The sequence below is a fragment of the Pavona decussata genome, unplaced genomic scaffold, assembly GCF_977016875.1.
Source record: "Pavona decussata unplaced genomic scaffold, jaPavDecu1.1 SCAFFOLD_391, whole genome shotgun sequence".
NCBI lineage: Eukaryota > Metazoa > Cnidaria > Anthozoa > Scleractinia > Agariciidae > Pavona > Pavona decussata.
Window position 1 is genome coordinate 1,680,232 of NW_028145763.1, and position 21,867 is coordinate 1,702,098.

The 21,867-nt window shown below is 39.6% G+C and overlaps 1 protein-coding gene across 1 annotated transcript; it reads right to left on the minus strand.

Moving 5' to 3' along the window:
- Positions 1-2,429: 2,429 nt before the first annotated feature.
- Positions 2,430-6,959, minus strand: LOC146451315 (mitogen-activated protein kinase 4-like). The gene is made up of 2 exons (XM_085099423.1): positions 5,860-6,959; positions 2,430-4,238 (listed from the first exon to the last, which is right to left on the minus strand). Exons 1-2 carry the CDS (start codon positions 6,710-6,712, stop codon positions 3,583-3,585), a joined length of 1,509 nt encoding a protein of 502 aa, XP_084955549.1. The 5' UTR covers positions 6,713-6,959; the 3' UTR covers positions 2,430-3,582.
- Positions 6,960-21,867: the final 14,908 nt, after the last annotated feature.

Consider the following 21,867-nt stretch of genomic DNA (forward strand, 5'->3'; position numbering starts at 1 on the left):
GTTTCTGCATCCTCTTGTGTTGGCAGCCCGCAGTGTGAGTGTCCTATAACTATCAAGGATCATCCTCCTTCATAGTCTCCTCCCTTCTTTGTAAGGGAGTTTGTGGAATGAGTGTGAATATGAGCTGGGTGAGCATGGGAATGAGCACGAAGGGAAGGCTTATTGGAAGAAGAAAAGTGAAGCAGGGGCTTTTCTTCTTTCCTGTCTTTCCCTGCACACCTGCTACAGTTGTTAGCACACTGGGGATAAAAGGCAGATGGAGCATGATTGACCCTGTAAACAGCACAGGGGGCAGGGTTCCATGGGTGGCAGAATTCACCCATGGACTTTAAACATTTGTCATCTTTTTGAAAAGAAAGTGCCACCAAATTTCCCTTAATTTATTTGAAAACAAATTATTATTTACTACTAATAAAATATTATGGTATGGCAATGTTACCATGGAAAACATATTTTAAGCTACACTGTATGAGAGGAGATCCCTTTCTGGCTTTTGTTTCACCCTCTCTTTTTATAGTGGGTGAAACAAAAGCCAGTATTGTAGCCATCGGCTCTCTTAGGTTAGCATTAATTATTTTGACAGTAATGTTGTGTAAAATCGTGAATTTTTTTCTTATAATAAATACTTGCTCAAATTATAATATTATTTAACATCCATATTTTAATATCTGTTTATAATAGTGTTCTTTATTGGTCTGAATAATTTTTAGGTGGCAACTGCAAAATAAAATAAATGTGGTTTTCATAGGTTTTTGGACAGGCAAAAAGTCTTGAAATCCTGGCAAGATGGCAGTTTTTAACAAATTCATCAAGAATGTTATTAAAGATTCAAGCGGTAAGGCCATAAAAGGCAGCAAAGAACTCCATCTACCAAAAGTTAAATCTGTTATGGGCCAAACCATTTTTTAGTAGACTGCGGCAAAGGACTGGAGCAACCTCCCTAAAGAAATCCACGGCAGTGACAGCCTGAACACTTTAAAACTAAAACTTTTGGATTTTTGATAGATTTAGATAATTATTAGAAACTATGCAAATGTAATGTACAGCATCAACATGTGACATCATTAGTACATTTTGGTTACCTCAAGGACACATTTCTTGACATTCGGACATTCTTGACATTCGGCTAGGTTTTTGGTCTAAAAAATATAATAAGCGGCCCTATGTCATACAGATGTTGGGCAGGAGAAAATTACTCTTTATATAGAAGAACCCCTCTTAATCAGCAACAATTGGAAAGGTGACAAGTGGACATTCAGTCAGCGAAAATAGCATAAGACCTCAGTGGAAGACACATCACTTTGTTTAAACGCAAAAGACATGCACTTGGAAGTTTGTGACAACTGTTGTACATAATACAACCTGTTATATATTCACATGTTCAAAGCTTCACTGGAAATTGTCACTTACAACATACTGTATCCTTTAAAAGTTGCATAATTCCTCTCAAGAAAATTGTGATAAGTTTTGACTTAAATTTTTGAGTTTTTAAGAAGCCAGGGTAAAAACAATAATATTATTATAGCAGACTCACCAGAACAACCAAAAAGTGACTGCAATCGACCTCTTTATAGAGGTGGCTGCTTGCCCCACCCCCCCTCCCCCCCCCCGATCTAAAACGGTTAAAGTCGACCTTCAATCCCCCCAAACACCAGAACATAGTAGGGTGAATTTGAAAAACGTTTGTGGATTTTGGGAAAATTTGGGTTGATAGAAAAAAAATTAATGTCGCTTTTTTTTTCTGGGGGATTTAATTACCCATATGGGAGACTAGGAGATTCGTTCTGTATACTTGGCAGATCTATGTTTACATGATCAGCCTCATTAGCATTCACTAGCATAAACACCAAAATAAATCCCAGTAGATGCACTCTATAAATTGAAAGAGCTTGGGAAACTTCGTGCTAATTGCTGAAAATTTGATCATGATATATTCAATAGTTTTTAAGAAATTAACTTTAAAAGCATCAAAATTTTTCATAGAAAGTATGCTGGGTGGCAGCTGTTGTCACCCAGTCACACATTATTTCATAGCTTTTGAAGGCTAATTTCTCCAGAATATTCAACTTATCACACAGATATTCACCCCGATTACCAAGTGTGGGTTTAGTTTACACATCGGGCTCGTGTAGCGTCCATTTTTGGTATCATGTTTGATATGTGCTGCCTGTTACACAGAACAAAAATATAACCAATGATGTCACCAAAGATTCTCCTATAGGGAAGACCCCAAAATAACCTGGGAGAGTTGGCATCATGCAACATGGTAGCAGAAATAAGGCACTGCATCAGCGACCACAATAAAACATTTTTCCAAGCCAGAGCAGTCAACCATAACAAACTATTTCTGAACTCAGAATGTTGATGATACCCTTGGGTATGTACATGACCATAGGGGATTCGATTGACAACAAACCAACACACATCAGTTACCATTAATAGTCCTTTATTTTCATAAAAAATGTCTTAATTTTACACCAAATACAGGACATTAAATTTTTATAGTAAAAATTTCATCGAGATGGAATTAGCACCAGTGACTAAATGAATTTCAACAAGGAATTTTAATTTTCCTAGAAAATGCCCCTCACTGCAGCAAGTACAAATTGAACATGCGTTAATCTCACAGCTCCTAATTTGCAATAGAACCTAGTTTTCAATATCTAAGTAGCAGCAATGATAAATATAATTCATGGCATAAAATGTATGAAATAATAGGCTCTTGCAAAAATAATTACCAAGCACAAGCTATTTTTCTATACAGCAAAACCAGTTATGTTTTTCCCACCCTTCCCAAATAAATTAATTTTGCATTTATTTATTATAGCAAATAAATAGTAGACTTCTGGTCCACATTTCACTTTTTACAGATTTTCCTCATTTACAACAATATTAATATATTAGAATTTGAAGGTTTCAAGTTGGTAGGAAGGGTATAATCACAAAATAGTTATTTTTTCTTTTATTATTTTCACCTTGCAAGTCGCAATCAAGTCATCGTATGTCAAAATTTTCCATATGATGAATCATTAAATTTTTATTTACATTTTTTGCCGCATTTTCTGTATCCTAGCAAAGTGCCTCTGCACAGATGTGGGTGGGGCGGGGGAGGTGAGTAAAAACAATTTTGCCGAGAAAATTGATTAAATAATTGGGTTTTTTTGTTTCTTTGTTTTGGTTAACCCGATTTTTTTGTTTTGTTTTTTTTTAGTATTTTTTTAGCCATAACAAAATATAATGGAAATACTAGACTTGAGTATAAAAAATGGCTTAGAAAATAATACCTTAAAATAAAACAAACCTTTGCTACACCAAGTTAGTGTTAAAATAACTTACCCTACATCTTTCAGATAATAAACATTGTTCAAGTGCTCAAGGTAAAACTGTCCTGGCAGTTGAGAATGAAATAATACACAAAAAATATTTTAACATCCCACAAAAGGTGAATTTCAATTGGATTACTTTGAATACGAACTCTTGCAAAACCCAACAGTGAACATTATTGTATGTCTCGAAAACATCCTCTTCAACTCCCATTAATTTCTTTCCTTGAGCACTCTGCTAAACACCAATCTAAATCTATTAAAAATAACACAGACCAAAGGGACCATTAAAAACATTTTTCTTGCATGTAAAATTAACATTGTCCTTAAGGTACGCCTTGCCAAACACGCTGTCTAAAAAAACTGACGATGGCGTGCTAGCATGATGCAGATCAAACAAGGCTTTTTCCTGATCTTTAGTACCCAAAGTTCCATTTAAAGTCATTTGGATTTTCAATGCCGCAGCTAAAGTCTCAAGACCTTCTTTTGTGCACTCCAAACCTAACCGTTCTGTCACATTGTCACAAAAATCGTGTTTGAAACACTCCCCATTTAATGGATGTGCCTCAATGTCATCTACAATGATGGGGTTTTCAGAATCAGCCATCAAGTCTTTTAAAGACAGAACTTCGTTTGAAGAGTCTGGAGTTTCTACCAGAACTTCTTCAAGATCAAGTGACCCTTGATCTGCAATTTGTGCGGAATCATCTAGTGAGAGACACTCTTCAAAGATCCAGTCTTTCAATACGTCTTCCTCAAAATCTCCAACTTCATCCTCTATGTGCAGGGGTTCCAAACAAATGGGCTCGTCGCAGGGAAAGGAATACTGGTGAAGGTAGGGGTGTGACAAAGCTTCCTCTGCTGTAATCCTTTTATCTGGGTTGAACTTCAGCATTTTGACCAGCAAATCAAGAGCTGCATAAAAAGAGGGAATGTTTAATTAGTCAACTTCATTTAATTCTGACATGCAAAAAAAGAAAAATGGGACAATACTACTACTACTTAATTATGCATACACAAGTTATGGGAATAAATGCAATGATCGCCAACGACAAAATCCCTTGATGTTTAAACAAATCTTTCCAACTAGGAGCATAAGAAATTTATGGAAAACAGTGAAGAGAATTTGTAATTTGATATTGGGGCTTCAGGGGTTCCACTGTATTATTATATGATTGCTCCATAGCTTTCATGCAAGTGGTCACACAACGATTCAAAAAGTTGAATTCATGTTGCATAAATTAACAGGATAATGTTTGCAATGGAAAGATGGGAAAACAGAGCCGTGGTTGCTTTACGATTGGCTATTTCCATAGGTAGCCTTGCCAAAGGAGTCAAGGTTAGCTCCGCCCACGGGAATTGGTTTCCAAATTTAATGAGTGTTAAACTTTACTGAACCTTGTCAAAAATGTTTTACATCATTTCTCAGTTTCCTTGGTTACCATGTTTTTTGACAACTTAGATATTCATTTATCAGCTTCAGTTAAGTGGGTGTTTATAACACAACTTACTATTTCCTGAACAAAGCATGACTTTTCGCATGGGGCGAATATCTCAACAATTGGTGCTATCTGCGCAATGCGTCAGACAAGCTGCTATTGGGCCATTACTCCTGGGCCATTACTATTCCAGCCCCGCCACAAACATCCCACACGAAGTTCGCCAGAAAATAATATAAACACAATTATGTGAATTTTTTATGGCTGAGTCATTGTGGGATTTCGGACGAAGCCATAAAGTCTGATTTTTAAAGGTTCGATAACGGAAATAAAGCCGAATAAATCTCCATGATAAACAAGGAATTTCAAAAATTTTTATTTTCACCCCACTGAATTCACCGCTGGTGTGATAATGAATTTCTTTTCCTCTTCTAATGCCACGGTGAAAAAATACATAAGCTTTTAATCGAAGTTTGCCAGTAGCTCTTTCATCGCGAAAGCGATCAGGGATATTCAATTACTTGCATCCGTTTCGATTCTTCGACATGAAACACTAAAACAATCACGCCATTACAATTTCGTTGCGGTTCGTTGCATAGATCTGATGCCAAATTTAGAAATATTCTGACTTCGGAACGAAACGAAAGCGGCAAGAGACGAAATCGACACCAAAATGCTTTTGAAATTTATCCCAACATAGTCGATTAATGTCAGTCTGTTTGAACTGAAGGGTAACCCTCGTGAAATATGACGATCAAAATGGAACAATCTGGCCGGAAAATTTTTTTTTCTTTGTTTTCGCAGTGCTTAACGCTTCTCATGAAATATTCATCATGCCGTGTCAAAGTACAACTGGGACATGCACGCCAACATTCACAACGCGTACTCGAAAAGAATTTCTGGGAACTGACTCGCACAGTCATTTACCATAAAGCGATTATCTTACACGTATTTGAAAGGAAATTTGTGAAAAATTTACCGTGGAAATATATAGGAAATCGATTTCATTACGCAAGGCGTTTCAGGCTGCCTTTGTACGCATACAAAATGAGTTTCAATGTTTACATGAATTTACCGACAACAAAAGCCGGCCTTACCTTGGATATCTATGTAGGGAAATTTGCTGCCCAACGGCGTTCCCTGCCTCTCTATCTTTCCAGCAGCCGTCTTTTCTGGAATTTGCGGTTGTAATTTGGTCCATTCTTCGCCAGTAAGGCAAACCGAGTCTAAAATAAGTTCGAGTTGGTCGATTTCATGCTGGCCTTCGAACAAGGGTTTGCCCAGTAACATCTCTGCAAAAACACAACCGGCGGCCCAGATGTCCACTGAACTATCGTAAATCGAGGAATTTAGCAACAGCTCAGGTGCCTTGTACCACAAAGTTGAGATTCTGTGCGTCAGATGGCCGTTGTGCGAGTAAGCCGGGTCGATAATTCGCGAACGCCCGAAGTCGCCGAGACGGAGAAGCAATGTTTTAGTGTCAACTAGAATATTACTTGGTTTAACATCGCGGTGAACTATGTTCGCAGAATGGGTAAATTTGAGTCCTCGTAGCAGTTGATATAGAAACAGTTTAACGTAGTCCTCTCGAAGCTTTCCTTTGCTTTGTAGAATCTGATGTAAGTCCGAGTCGAGCAGCTCCTCAACGAGATATAGTTGTGTGGCCTCTTTGAAATCTACCGCCGCCCCGTCTTGGAACGCCTGACCTTCGAAGTCCACGACTTTCGTTAACTTCACGATGTTTTCGTGTTCCAGTGTCTTCAGTATTTTCACTTCTCTAAGAGCTGCTCTACAATTCATTTGGTCCCGCAAAAGAAGTCTCTTCAAAGCGACGCGTTGGTCCGTTTCTACATCAATTGCTGAATAGACCGCGCCACTGCCACCCGTTCCCACAAGCTTCGTGTTCGTGAAATACGGACCAAGAAAGTCCGAATTCGCTTCTTCTGACATTGTGAATGTCCCAAGGAAAACGAAGTGTTCGGTTTGGACTCCAAGGATAGAATGAGCTAGTGCTATAAGGAAAAACGTATTATCTGGACATCGCCAGAGTACAACGTCCACTCTCTACCGCTGCCAGAAAAATGTATACCTTGACATTGCCTGACCGAGTTATTTACCGGTAAACGGTCTGTTGCGAGAGTAATGTAACACGACGCGTGATTGGCTAATGCATTCAATGCTTATCGAACCGCGCCTGTGATTGGTCATATCGAGATTGATTCAGCTGATATTCATTTATAGCTCACATGTACGAGGCACATGACAAGCAAACCGTTTGCATCAGCCATTCATAATAGACGTTCTGCTTCGGTTACGACACCTTTTGATTACATAATCAGAAAACCAAGCGCGTGCTTGTTCTCCATCCCAGCAAATATAAGATTTTATTTTAGTTGTGCTCTCAAATCTAACAGCAAGATATGGGATCGTGAGAGACTCTAAAGTAAAGATCCATTGACGCACGTAATGACTCAGTGAACGCACGCAACCTCAAAAGTGTTTCGCTCGGCCTCAGGGGACTTATGGGTCTTTCCGGTTTAAATCGTCATCGTAGTGTTGAAACGATTGCGAGATTTTTGAATTTCAGTCTCCCTTTCGAGTCTAAAACTTCCGTTGTTTCTGTTCGCCGCATCGAAAATCTTTCATTTTCAAAAGACAAAATTTTGGTTAGAAAGTTTTCGTTTTGCTCCCGTGGGCGCGAGGATGACAGACAGGGAAGACTTCCACGCGCGTCACTGCCAAGTTCTATTTGCATAGTATAAAAAATTTAAAGGAAGTAGGAACAGGTTTGTCAAATGACGTTCAAACCTGAAAAGCTTTGAATTTCCAGTTTAATTTTAGACTCAAGCTGAGTCCATTGATGTCATTGCCGGGGAGGAATCAGAGACGACAATAAACTGATTATACTGCTGCGTAGGCTGAACATAGCACCTGTCTAGATAGTATTCAAATATAGTACAGCTGATTAAAATTTTACAAGATGTTCCTAAAAAAAAGCGAAACATAATTAAAATAAATTCAGCTCAACGGAGTGGCCCTTACTTGAAATGCCTTTCGCAGCGATTAACAACAGGGGTTTATTACTAAAATCACTATAAACTGGAAGCCTATGGCGGCTTCAAGAAGGGAATAAATGAAATTTGTAAAATGGGTGTTATTCGCTGATTCTGTCGAGATAAACTGGTGTGGTAGGTCGAGGTCCAAGAAGATTTTAATTCCTTTAAACCACAGGAACGACTTAAAAAACCGCAAAAGCACTTGTAAAAGTATCATGATAGGTCTTAAACAAGTTTCCGGTAGATTATGACGGAGTTACGGAAAATTGCCCGCGATGCGGCGGAAAGTAAAACATTTCTCTAATTACACTATCTAAACTTTCAAAAAAGTAGAAATATTATGGATATGTGGGTGGCTTTAGCATTTTCTAAACCGAGATAATTATATATCCAGCAAAACAGTTACACTTATGGACTCGGCAAAAACAATTTCTCAGTATTCCGATATTTTAGCATGATTTTAACTTATTTTTTGTTTACTCTTTCCTGAACGGCCATGGGGATATTGCCTATCACGATAAAGATCGTTCGCGGTTACTTTCAGTACGTTCTCATTAGAGTACAGTTTTAGACCTTTGACGCAAGAAGAGTAAAAAATAAACGAGATAGAATCGAAGTTTGCTAGAAGCGATTGATTAATATCGATCCCCCAATATACCGGCGGATAACCAGTTTTAGGAATGAAACTATCGGACATTCCGGCATCACGGTAGAAAGCCCTAGAACTGAAAAGGATACGGTATGCGAAAATAAGAACGTGTCTCGGATAGGGTGCAACCGGGACCTTTATCCCGCTTACTGAAAAAGAATAAGTTTGGAGGATTTTAATATGATTTCTTCCTGACAAACCCTTGAATCAAGCTGTGAAGGAAAAAGCTTTACCGTTGATCCCCACGTTGGAACAATAAATGCCTGGCCACTCCAAGGTGAAAGATGGTGAAAAAAATGTCGACAAAATGGTGGTTAACTCTTGGCGTATCGGTAGTTTTTCTGTACTTCGCAGTCTAAAATGCCAAGGACGACGCAGTAATTCACGATTTTGTGTCTATATTAGAGTGAGAGCTCAAAAAATAGAGAGAAATCAAGCAAGAAAAATTCAAGGTAACTGAAATTGAGTCCGGCGGTTTGCTCCGACAACGTAAACGCGCGCTCCCTTGAAAATTTGAAACGTATCTCGGAAACGCTTTATAATGCCGGGCAATAGTTCAAAGACCTACTGACATAATTAGCATCTATCACTGGCCTGAGTAGCTGATTTGATCGATTACCGGCTGTCCGAAGTCCTGCGCTTTTACGATCTTAATGAGATGTTTTTCATTGCTACAGGCGGTAATTGTTACGAAAAAAAAAACATCTGCGTAATGTATTTTTGTTCTTATTGTTTACTTTTCGAAGATGAACCATACAAGTGTACATGCAGCCGGCCGGTTATTGGCGCGCAACTGAAATACCCTAAATCGATTTAATTTTGCGCAATATTGAAAAACATGAAGCAGTTAATTAAACGGCTTTCACTTGAAAATTTTAGCGAGTTTCAGTACAAGTTAGTAAGGTTCGACACCCGCTTGGATATTCCTGTATTTGACTCACATTCCTTAAAGGCCATTCCTACTTCTAATGTTGACTTATGTCCCAACGTATGGCACTAACAGCAAGAACATTTTCCTGTTTCGCCCAATTCGATTTTTTTTATATACTTGAGTCACGTCTTCTTCAGTCTTCCGTCTATTGAATTGAGAAGTATTAGAGCGCGACAAGCAAGAGATTAAAAATATACTTCGCCAAATCTGAAATTTAAATATATCATTACACGTCCAAGGCCAAAGCTTTGCAGTGATATTCTGACTTTTTTCAGGTTTAATTTTGGTCGCAAAACGTCACTCGCAGACAAACATACAGCTCTTAAGGGACATTAACAACATACCAGAATATCGTAAAGTATTACGGAAAGGACCAGGTGACTCCTCAGAATTTTTGGTGGGTGCGTACAAACCCTAACCCTATTTCAGGCCAAAATATGTAATTTTCCTCACTCTTTTTCAAAACTGGTTCATAAAATCCATACCGGTTTTCAGACCAACATGATTTAATTCTATACCCTATTTCAGACACAAGGCCTCAAACTGAACCATGCCCTTCAGTAGAGCAGCACATGGCTATCTGTAGCTCCCCCACCCCCTCCCCCCGGAGTCCCAAGGTACGGTACTACTGCATTGGTCCGGCAGAAACAACTTTTTCCAGTTATGATTTCCTCTCTTGTGAACCTCTTGTTTAATCTTTCGTCTTTTGGGCAAAAGGACTGATCAATTTAAATCAAGCTATTATTGCATGTCCAAGCCCGACGCTTATTTGTGTTATTCTGAGGCCGGGCATTTAATTTTGATTGCGAAATGTGTCACTTGCAGACAAAAATACAGCTCTTAAAGAAGTGTTAACAACATATCGGAATATCGAAAAATGTTACGGAAAGGAATTTGTGAAGAATATAAATGATATACTGAGGTCGCAGACTGTTAGAAGCCTCTTTTCTTGCTTATCACGCAAACTAGCTAATACTCAAAAATGAACGCGATGTTTGTCATCCTTCTCGGGTGCAAATGTGTTTCCAACCGTGAGCTTCATGTTCCAACAAGCAAATACCCCATCTTCCCATTGAAAGAAACTTGAAATTATAGGTTTTGATCATAAATGTTGTGGAGTTTTAATTTCCTCAGAAAGCGAACAATTTGTACATTCGTTCAATAAAGAAAGGCACTTGCGGAACCAGATAAAGGAACTATGCTTCGACATCTAGACGACTGACATTGTTTCGTGTTTTCATGAAATAATTCAAACTCTTACTAGTTTGCAAGTGGGGCTCCAATAAGAACTCTTGTATCCGTACAACTTCAGGCGATTGGTGTTGGCCTCTCTTTGAATGATATATGCTCTTTTTGATGTTATGCCGGTTGTTAAAACCTTGGAGGCTTTTCGTCTGCAAACTACAGAACTCGAGACAAGATCCTTAGATATGAGACCTATTAATTTGATAGTTGATGCTGTCCGTCTCCAAAGGATATTGCCTATCGCTCGGTAACTTTCAATACGTTCTCATTGAAGTACAATTTTAGACCTTTGACGCAAGAAGAGTGAAAAATAAACATTCAAGATAGAATCGAAGTTTGCTAGAGTAAACGATTGATTAATATCGATCGCCCAATATCACAGATAACCATGTTCTTTAAATCGCCACTCAGATAAATAAACAAATTTTAAAATACCCTCGCCTCCTTCAGGTCTCTTCTTTTTAATGCGATTATAGCCATGCCTGATGACAAAAAAATTTTTATTTGAAACGTTAATTGATGTTTTTCAGCGATTGGATCCCGGGTAGTCATGGCACAAAAATAAACAGGAGACAAAAAACAAGCACTTGAAGCTCGTTATGGTCACGGTTATATAACTGTGTAGCAATTAAAGCAATACAGATGATTACAAAGAGCAAAGTGCAGTATATGAAAGGTGACCATGACTAATAGAAACAGCGCTCTTACGACGCAGTGGGTCTTACAAGTACCTCACTAGTTATATAAGTTGGAAACTGATGGCTAAAGAGCGATAACTGCGATTTGCGCAATATAATAAAAGTTCAAAGTGAACGTTTCACGTGATCAGTTTTTTATATAAACTGCTGGTAGCTGACCCTCTTGAAAAATCGTAGAGATACTAGCTGAGAGCTAAGTTGAAAAACTAGTAGCTCCAATATTTAACGGCCTAGTGCCCAGCCCTCCGCTCTCCATTTTCACGTTTGCGTGTCTAAATCTCTCCCAGTGGACTAAGGACTGCTGTTTCTCTGGAAAAGACAAAACTTGCGTGCACCGGACGCTAGTGAGGGGCCATCGAAGCGCGCTATGGGACGTAAAATCGATGTAGGATACAGGATGTAAAGACGAAGTAAACCGGCATCAAAATAAATAAGGAGCCATGACTAGCGGGATTATAATTAGTTTTCTTTTCAAGCTAAAGAAATACCTTTTGTTAGCACACCAAAGCGGGATATCAGCACGGCTTAGTCTGCATGAGCGGATGGAAATCACTGTCGCCGGACACGAATTTAAAATTCCAAAAGCAGTCCTTTTTATCTTAGTTGAAGAGTATCTGAGCTGCAAGTTTGATCTGAAAAACGTGTCTGCAGTTAAGGTAATGACAGCCGGGAGTCATTCGCCGGCGGTTTTACGGAAAATATACTGTTACACGATGTAATGCACATAGTATGCAATTAAAGTGACCTTGCGTGCAGCGCCAGTGAAATGTTCCCTTGCAGTAAGCTTAGGATAAGACGCCGGGAGGGTCAAATTTCGGAACTATCCTAATTTATGCCACCGGTAAATTATGCTCATCTAAATGGACAATGAAAGAAACTCTTCTCAACCTTTCCACGGGTCTTTCCGGTTTTACTCGTCAGTATACGTAGTAAAACCATTGCGTGGTTTTGCCGAGTTTGAGCTGAAATATCCTTATATTGTCTGGTTAAAACTTCCTTTCTGTCCGCGGCCGATTGAACAATTTTCATTTTCAAATACCAAGCCGGTTTTGTTTTCACTGAGTCTAGGGCTCGTAATGAGGAACACAGAAAGACTTTGTCACGTCACTAAATGCAAATACTATTCTTTACATGGCATAAACAATTTAAAGGAAGTACTGTAGTAGGAACACTGTAGAGAGTCAAATATACCGGATGATGTTTGAACTCAAAAGCTTGGAATCAGTCCAGTCTTTCCCAGAACAGAATTCATTGACGTCATTTCGGGGATTGAAACTTTACTAAGACGTGCACAATGAAGGATCTCCACAACCGCAATGGGCTGAAAATAGCTCCAGTGGAAGTAGTATTCAAATATAGTACACCAAGATAAAAAAAACAAACGTTTCAAGATATTCTTAGGATAATATATAAAAAACAAGTTTACACCGAGAAAGGTTCCCTAGCGGAAAAAACGCCTTCGGCGGCCTCAGTGATACTGAAATTTCTAAAACGGGTGTTTATATAGATATATTGTTTCTGTGAGACACCTGCAATGGCCCAAGGATTCAATTCTTTAAAACGCATATAATTTCGTGAACTTGTAAATGTATTATTGTTGCAGTGGTCTCTTTCCACTTCATTCCGACGTAATTCTCCTGTTCACACTATCTCAACTTTCAAAGAAGTTAAAATATTATGGATACGTGGGTGGTTTCATGTTTTCTAAGCCAAGGTAATCATATTCCGGAAAAAACAGTTAATTTGCACTTGTGGACTCAATAAAAACAATATTTCAGAATTCAATGTATTAAGCTATTTTGTAAGTTGCTGGTTTTGTTTACCAGGTATATCTTCCCAAGCAATATAGATCGCTGTGGTCTGCCAATATATTATTTTCTGGGATATAATTTAGGCATTGACGCAAAACTGGGATGAAAAATAAGCGAGATAGGGGACCACCCAATATACGGGGAAATTCACGAATGATAACCAATTTTTGGAGGAAATAAATAAACATCGAGATAGAAAAAAAAGTACACAGAATGCAAGATAGGGCGCAACAACAAAGTTAGGTCGCGTTCGATTGACCGTATTCCGGAATAAGACTAATTGGAATAGCTGTTAAATTTCGGGAAGACATTTCTGCAAACTTTCGTTGACATATGATAATTTTAAAGCTATTTTGTACTCCAGTAACTCCAAAACCTCTCATAGGGAATTTCTTGATCATCGTTGTATGTATTCCTATTCTAGAATAGGGTCAATCGAACGCACCCTTAAGCCGGCCTGCCGCACACTTGAGGAAAGAGCTGAGCAAACTGCCGCGCGAGGTGATTAGCTCAGCTGTTTTATCACGTGTGCGATTGAGTTTTCGTGAGTTTTTCGCCTTGCGAGGCCGTGAGGAGAATATCTGTCGTGTTTGATATTTTAGATTTTGACTTGCGAGGCGAATTGATCATGAAAACTCAACAGCACACTTGAGGAAACAGCTGAGCTGATTGCCTCGCGTGGCCTCGCGATTCCTCGCAAAGCAGTCATCACCGTGTTGTAATATTCTTTCAATCGACCAAATCAAGCCCTGCAGGCACGAGCCATGCAGTCTGCAGAGTACAGCACGTGCAAACCGGGACGTGGACTTGCACGTGCGAGTTTGCGTTCGCGCACGTTTTACGTGCACGCCCCAATTGCCATGATGTGCACCACTGAAAGGTAGAGCTGCGCTCAACGAAAATTTTTGTTTCATTTATAGCTTTGACTGGCTCGGACAAAATTGATCATTTCTCGAAACTGCACTACGGTAATTTTAACTGGGGTGGAAGGATGGTCAACGAAACAGTGACAAAATGCAACAACAAAACAACAACAGCCATTGTTTCCAAAATCAAGCCCTGCAGGCATGAGTCAGTCTGCCGAGTATAGCACCTGCAAACCGGGACGTGCACGTGCGAGTACTGATGCGTTCGCGCATGTTTTCATGCACCAAAGATAGAGACTTGCTCAACGAAAGTTTGTTGCGTTCAGATAGCTTCAGACAAATCGCTCTTTTCGTCGAAACCGCACTACGGTAATTTTAACTGGGATCGAAGGATCGTCAACAAAACAGTGACAAAATGCAACAACAACAACAACAACAACAATATTTGTTTGCACTGAAAATCAAGCCCTGCAGGCATGAGTCGTTCTGCAGAGTATAGCACGCGAGTATGTTTTCGCGCACGTTTTGTGTGCACGCCACAGTTGCCATGATGCACCAAAGATAGAGCTGTGCTCAACGAAAATTATTGTTGCGTTTATAGCTTTGACTGGCTCGGACAAAATTGATCCCTCTCGAAACCACACTACGGTAATTTTAACTGAGATCGAAGTGGTCAACGAAACAGTGACAAAATGCAACAACAAAACAACAACAGTCATTGTTTCCAAAATCAAGCCCTGCAGGCATGAGTCAGTCTGCCGAGTATATCACCTGCAAACCGGGACGTGCACGTGCGAGTACTGATGCGTTCGCGCATGTTTTCATGCACCAAAGATAGAGACTTGCTCAACGGAAGTTTGTTGCGTTCAGATAGCTTCAGACAAATCGCTCTTTTCGTCGAAACCGCACTACGGTAATTTTAACTGGGATCGAAGGATCGTCAACAAAACAGTGACAAAATGCAACAACAACAACAACAACAACAATATTTGTTTGCACTGAAAATCAAGCCCTGCAGGCATGAGTCGTTCTGCAGAGTATAGCACGCGAGTATGCTTTCGCGCACGTTTTGTGTGCACACCACAGTTGCCATGATGCACCAAAGATAGAGCTGTGCTCAACTAAAATTATTGTTGCGTTTATAGCTTTGACTGGCTCGGACAAAATTGATCCCTCTCGAAACCGCACTACGGTAATTATAACTGAGATCGAAGTGGTCAACGAAACAGTGACAAAATGCAACAACGACAATCTTTATTTCTTAATTTTTACCTATTTACAAATGGACTACATGGTCCGCAGATAGCTCGTGCTTTTCTTGGTAGGCCTGTCTATTTAAGTTTCATTACAAATTCTTTATTTTATTTATCAATAGTAGTAAAAAAAATAAAGAAAGAAAATTAGATAGAATAGAAAGGAGAGAAAGAAAGGAATATAGATTTACACTTGTTTACAAAGTTTACGTACGGCAAGGTTGGTTAGAATGGGGAATTATGAAGAATTGCAATTCAAGATGATACTTTTGCTACCGAGGATGCCGGAATAACTCTTGGCGTATCTACGTTTTGCTTCAGTATTTCACATTCTGAAAAGCTGGATAACGAATTCTCTTTATATGAATTAGGGTTCCCAAAATCGCGTGACATTCAAGGTAAATTCATCGGTTCCACCTTCGAGAACAGGGAGGGGCCTTGAAAATTTAAAAAATTTCTCCTGCGAAAATTTCAGTGTGATGGGTGCCAATCGGTTCATAAACTTATTGACATTATTTTAAAGACCTATAATGACATGAGCTCCTTGGCCATGCTTAATTAAAGACCATTGACACTACTCTCTCGTAAACAATTTTCTCCTGTTTTCAATTTTCTCTCTTGTTTCGTCCTTTGTGAATTATTGGAGCGTGATAAACATACTTCGCCACAGCAATTTATAGTATTTTCAGGTGTCGACGGCGGTACGTTTTGGTCATGAAAACGTCACTCGCGGAAAAAATAGAACATGAAAGCATGAAAACATATCGGGGTATCGTAAAATGTTACGGAATTAGGAGACTTGAGTAATCTATGAGGTGTGAAATAACACCATCGAGTTCGTTACACAAAGAAGCTAAGATAAGAAAGCCTATTCGCGCATTCCATCTGGGAAGATTGAGGGCATCTCAGTCCGCAGCACCTGCACCCTCATCAAAAACGTGAGCTCAGAAACTTTGAACGGTAAATTTTGATAATAATCTGTTCACATGCAAATAATCGGACGTCCACGCGAACAAACAAACAAACAAACAAGCAAACATCAGTTGTAAAAACATCTTACGTAATAATTCCACAATATTTTACGAGACATATGCACCAAAACGTGACTGTAGTCAGGGTCGACTATGTTTTTAAATTTTTTTTAGGAAAAAATCTTTGAACGAAACCTCCCCTCAGGCCGAAATCGAGCAAGAAAGCGTAGGGTCTGCAAGTGCTTTCTGTATCCTTTTGGGTAAACCGTGAAATCGCCCACTAACACCTGCCCCCATGGAAGGGAACTCTTATTAAAATTTATGGGTTTGATCATCATGAACGTTGCGGGTCTTTTTGTTCCTTAGGTCCTAAGTCGCGTCGAATTTATTAAAAATAGGTTCGACAAAGAGTCTACTTAATTCCAGCGTGGTAGCAAACATCGAACCTTCGTCGATCCTAATTCACAAGTTGCACTTTATTAAAACAAGGGAGTAAGCACGTGCCCCCGTGCCATTCACGCGATGCGCGGCTAGTTACTGCTAGGACTTGCTACCGAAATGCTGAAATACGGTACTCGTCGGGCCTTTCTTTGGCAATTAATTGCGAAAAATAGAAAGAGGAGACTCGCGTTACATACAGCTCTGAGAACAGTGTATAAGAGACGACAGCTATTGCTCCAAATGACATGCATGCTTAAATCGTGCTTTTGTCGTGTTTTGTTAGCGAACAACAATGAAGCAATGCCGTCTTGAATCGGTCTTGCCGCCGCTGCCAACGCAATGTTGGTTGGTTTAGCAAGGTGTGATCCACTTTAAGACAGCGATGTTCGATAGCTCGTCATTCCGGGTAGCGTAATTGTCTTTGTACAGCGCATGCTCGTCGTGACGTTTGCGCAGTTCATCACATTTGAATCAATTATTTTGTAATTTGTACTGATGATTTATGAACTGAGTTCAGTGCGTGTTTAGAACGGCGTTTGCTAAAACACCGAACCACTGTTGCATTAACGACTTGACTGGTGTCGAATTATGCTGGAGTCGAACCAATTTCAGTAGAATTAATTTGAGTCGAGCTTAATTGCGGCAAACGTCGCACCATTCATGCGCCTATTTTAAAATTAATAGGTTCGACGATTAAGATTCGACGTTTTCCCTAGGCCTTAGAAAGCGAGAAATTTGCGTATTTATTCAATGCAGAAAGTCACTTGCGGAGCCAGATTAAAATGCTATTCGGATAAAGATGACACTGTTTCACGTTTGTTCTCATGTGAAAACAGAAAAAAAAACAGTCTTTTGCCAGTCGCATATACTGAAAACTCTTGCATAATACTGACTTGCCTTTTTCGATTGCATCACTTAGAAAGATTTAGGATCTTTTTTGATATTATGTAGTTTCAAGAGAGTCCTCTCTTGGCAGTTTTAATCATGGAGGCGTTTTGTCTGCAAACGTCATAACTCTCACACATAATATGGGACTATGGGAACTTGCAGTTGATGTTGTCTTGACTGAAAAAAAAGACTATCAAAGAAACACAATGTTCTTAAAGCATAAAGATCGCCATCTGCATGAATAAACAATTTCATTGCGCTTATTCCTCTTTTTTTTCCTTAATTTAATAAGTATTAGCGCATCTAGTCATGCAATGGCAGAAAGATTATCACAATCTATTTTTAAACGTCGCCCTTTTGGATGCTTGGTATTCACTGCAAAAATATAAACAGGAGACGAAAAGCAAGCACTTGAACCTCGTTAAGAGCACCACGAAGCATTGCTTTTTTATTATACAGCAATTAAAACAATATACATGATTACAATAGTAAAGTGCAGTATATGATGACCATTGACCATGGCTATCTTGGGTACACGAGATGCTACTGGTTACATAAGTTGTGATATACTGGATAAGGGGCGATAAACGATTTGTACAATATAATTGAAGTTTAAAGTGCAAATGTGACTTTGCACGTGAGTTTTAATGCAGAATGCAAGCTTTAACCCTTGACAGCCAAGAAATCGAAGAAGCAACGAGCCTACCGAGTGATCCAGTCCCTCCCTGGTCAACCTTTGCTTCAGTTGATGCTGTCGTGATGAGCCCTTCTGATCCTTCTCAACAAGGCCGATAGCCTCCCATGCAGTCGTTTTTAGGGGACTCGTATTACCCCCGGCTTTCCCTAAAAAACGACAGCGTGGGAGGCTACAAGGCCGTGGACTATTGCTGATTTAAATAACATTACAACTTGCGTGTGCCGGACGCGGGGAAAAGTCCAACGAGGCGCGCTACGGGGTCGATGCAAACTGAGCGGGCGGATGCAGGATCGAAAGAAGTAAAGTTCCTATCTAAATAAACAAAAGAAGACAATCATGACCAGCGGGAAGAGGTTTTTCTTCAAGCTAAACAAATACCTAACGTTACCGCACAAAAGCGGGATACAAGAATGAACTTTAGTCTCACTTGCGCGGGACGGAAGGGAATCGTTTACGCGGGACACGGGATTGAAACCCTTTAGACCCACGTTGAAGAGTATCTGAAATGCAGGTTTTATCTGAAAAAAGACTTGTCTACATGTAGCCAGTAATACAGCTTGGAGTAACTAGTTGCTTTTCAGAAGAGTGCCGATACGGTATGCTCGCCTGGGTAGCTGGCGGAATGTTCGGACGACTGCGAAAAAATTGGGCGAACTAGCGGCGAATAGGGAAAGGGCGATTTGAAGGTATTTTATTGCGGCTTACACCGCTCGTTTTCGCGCCAAAACTTGATATTTGCGCGCGAAGAACACCGCGCGCTACGCAGCTCACAGAGGAGGACCTGGCGCCTCTAAAATCCAGTCATCTTCAGACCTGGTTTCTAGAATCCCTACCAGTTTCTTTAAAATCCATACCCATTTTCAGACTTTCAGACCAAAATGGTTAAAATCAGGAGGCCCGTGATCAAAACGACTCAAAAACCATAGAGAGTCCCTCTCGGGATTTTAGCCTGGAATGATTTTTGGTAGTGACATTCGAGATTAAAGTTAAACAGTGTGAGCCTCTTAAGTCAGTTTTCGGTTTGTTTAAAAAGCATGAAAGTGCTGCGGCCTTGAGCGTTGGTCAAGACCTCCTGGGAGACTGGAGTCAAGATAAATTTGGCCACACACGTATATGCTCGTGTTCTTTATACTTCCCCTTTATTTACAAAGGATGTAAAAGCTGAGATCGATACAACGTAGAATGGTTTTGTGTACTATATTTCGGCTGGCCAAACCAGTACTCTTCAGGCGCATGAAATGAGAATTTACACTGGAAGGCTTGTTTATATAGTAATATTTGCGTTATGTAGTAATCAGGAAATACGTAAAACTAACTTGATCGACAGTGTAAATAAAAGGTAAAATAAAATACTGGAATAATAATACAGAAAAATAAAATAAAGGAAAAAATTGACTAACATGCTCCGTCCCGGATGATGAGACCATCAGGATCAATTTTTCCGCCTTTTAAAATTAAAAATACTTCCCTGGCCTTTTATTTACGCCTGAAGCACACTTAGTAGCAACAGTAGTAGTAGTAGTAGTAGTAGTAGTAGTAGTAGTAGTAGTAGTAGTAGTAGTAGTAGTAGTAGTAGTAGTAGTAGTAGTAGTAGTAGTAGTACAGCTTTATTGACGGTAATCAAGTTAACAGCTGGTTTGCTGGTCATATTTTGGGTTTCTTATCATGTTCTCACAGACTTAGGTACAGAGAAGAGCTACTTCATGATTTACTCACGGCATTCTTCCGTGTCAGCGTTATGGCCGTGGCTTGACCATCTAATTACGAGGCCTTTATGAAAGCTGGTCACAATTTTCTCGCCCTTACCGATAAGTTCATCACTGTATGAAATCCATGAATATGTGCGGTCTGATACGTGAGGTCTGAGTATCACTATATTAAATTTACACCAATGCCTAACCCCGGGATTAGCTGCATGACAGAAGGTCCCACTAATCCCCCAGGTAGTGAAAACTGGTTGGGGTAATATCCCTTGTAACCGATTCCGTCAAGACACATTGAAAGAGGGATCGGGAAAAAAAGCAGGATTTATATATGATGTGCTTGACTAGGATTGAATTGAAGTCGGTTCAGTGAACTAGGCATGAACAGATTTGATCCCATATTTACATCTGGCATATAACAATAAAATACTTTCTAAGTAAAGCAATATATGATCGCCGCCAGTATAAATTGACCAGGACAGCTCATGTACCTATTTTTGTTCTTTGGTTCTTTCAAGATCATTGTGATCATGAATTAAGGGAAATCAAGTGGTCAGTAAAAGGTTGTGCGAGGAAGAACCAACTTTTCTGAAGTAGGGGTCTATAGCTATCGAAGACACCACCTATCTCGTAAACTTGATTACCAAAAAACAGCACACGGCATTAATTATTAATTTAACGAAACAAAATGAGGGATCAGAGAATTTACTCTGGTGTATGTTAAAGTGCTTAGTTATCCCATGAAAATCCTCCTGAGCGTTAACCTTAGTAGGGAAATGGGAGACCAGAGATCAGAGAATTTACTCTGGTGTATGTTAAAGTGCTTAGTTATCCCATGAAAATCCTCCTGAACGTTTACCTTAATTAGTAGGGAAATGGGAGACCGATTCGTTTAGCACTTTAACTTATACTACAATGTTAATTATTTGATCCAAATTCGTGTCCTTAGTGCTAGCAGTACAACTATTTATATATAGCCAATAAATTAGCTTATGTAGAGGAGTACTCTTTACCACGGAGCCCAAGGGGGGGGAGGGGGGAGCTGTACTAAAAAAATTTAATACGGGGAGGCTCCGCCCCATGGTCCGACCCCTTACCCTTTATTATACCATTTTTGGCAGAAAAGCTACCCCTTTCGTATACCTTCCATTGGAAAATAATGAAAGGCCCTCTAAAATACCTTTATGACAGATTTCCCTACCCTTTCATATACTTCGACTCGTGAAATCCCTACCCTTTCATATACCTGAAGCGTGAAAAAGGCACCCCTTTCGGGCGGAGCCTCCTTGTGTAGGTCATTAAAGGTAGTATACCCCCCCCCCCCCCCCCGGGCCACGGAGAGTGGTTTTCTTAAACACTGATTACCATCCTATCAGTTGTAGCTTGCTTGATTGGGAACTGATGATAAAGTCATCGATAGCCATGAAACGTTTCCTTTCCTATCGGTGGTTGACCTGCCAAACTTTCAAAAAGTGAAAAACAAGAACAAAAAATGAAATGTTTCTGGATCAATGCCTCCTCTCTTTCCTCGCAGGTAATTCTAGGTGTAATATGTTTTGTATACATCTTGGGATACTCTGGATCAGACCTTTCTGCTATAGACTGATAGCGGTTCCAACGGGGAAGATAAAATCTTGCCTTCGTTTGAATTATTCGTTAGCGAAAACGAAACATTTCAGTTACGGTGATCGAACGAATTAAAGATAAACATCTTCACTTTTAGGAAATATAAAGGTCAAAAAGCTCAATTTTTAGTTGTTGTTGTTGTTTTTTTTTAAGTTCTAAACATTTTGCGAAGTTGTTCTTCATTTTTGCTGTTTTGAGGAAACTTTTCCAAACTTTCTTGATTTTGGAACAACTGACGCGAGGGACTGAGAACGAGAATATGCTTCCGGC

Excerpts from the sequence above, each read along its gene's own strand:
- LOC146451315 (XM_085099423.1), bottom strand. The coding sequence starts at position 6,712 with ATGTCAGAAGAAGCGAATTCGGACTTTCTTGGTCCGTATTTCACGAAC. Across the intron at positions 4,239-5,859 it reads TCCCTACATAGATATCCAAG|CTCTTGATTTGCTGGTCAAA; the intron begins GTAAGGCCGGCT and ends CTTTTTATGCAG.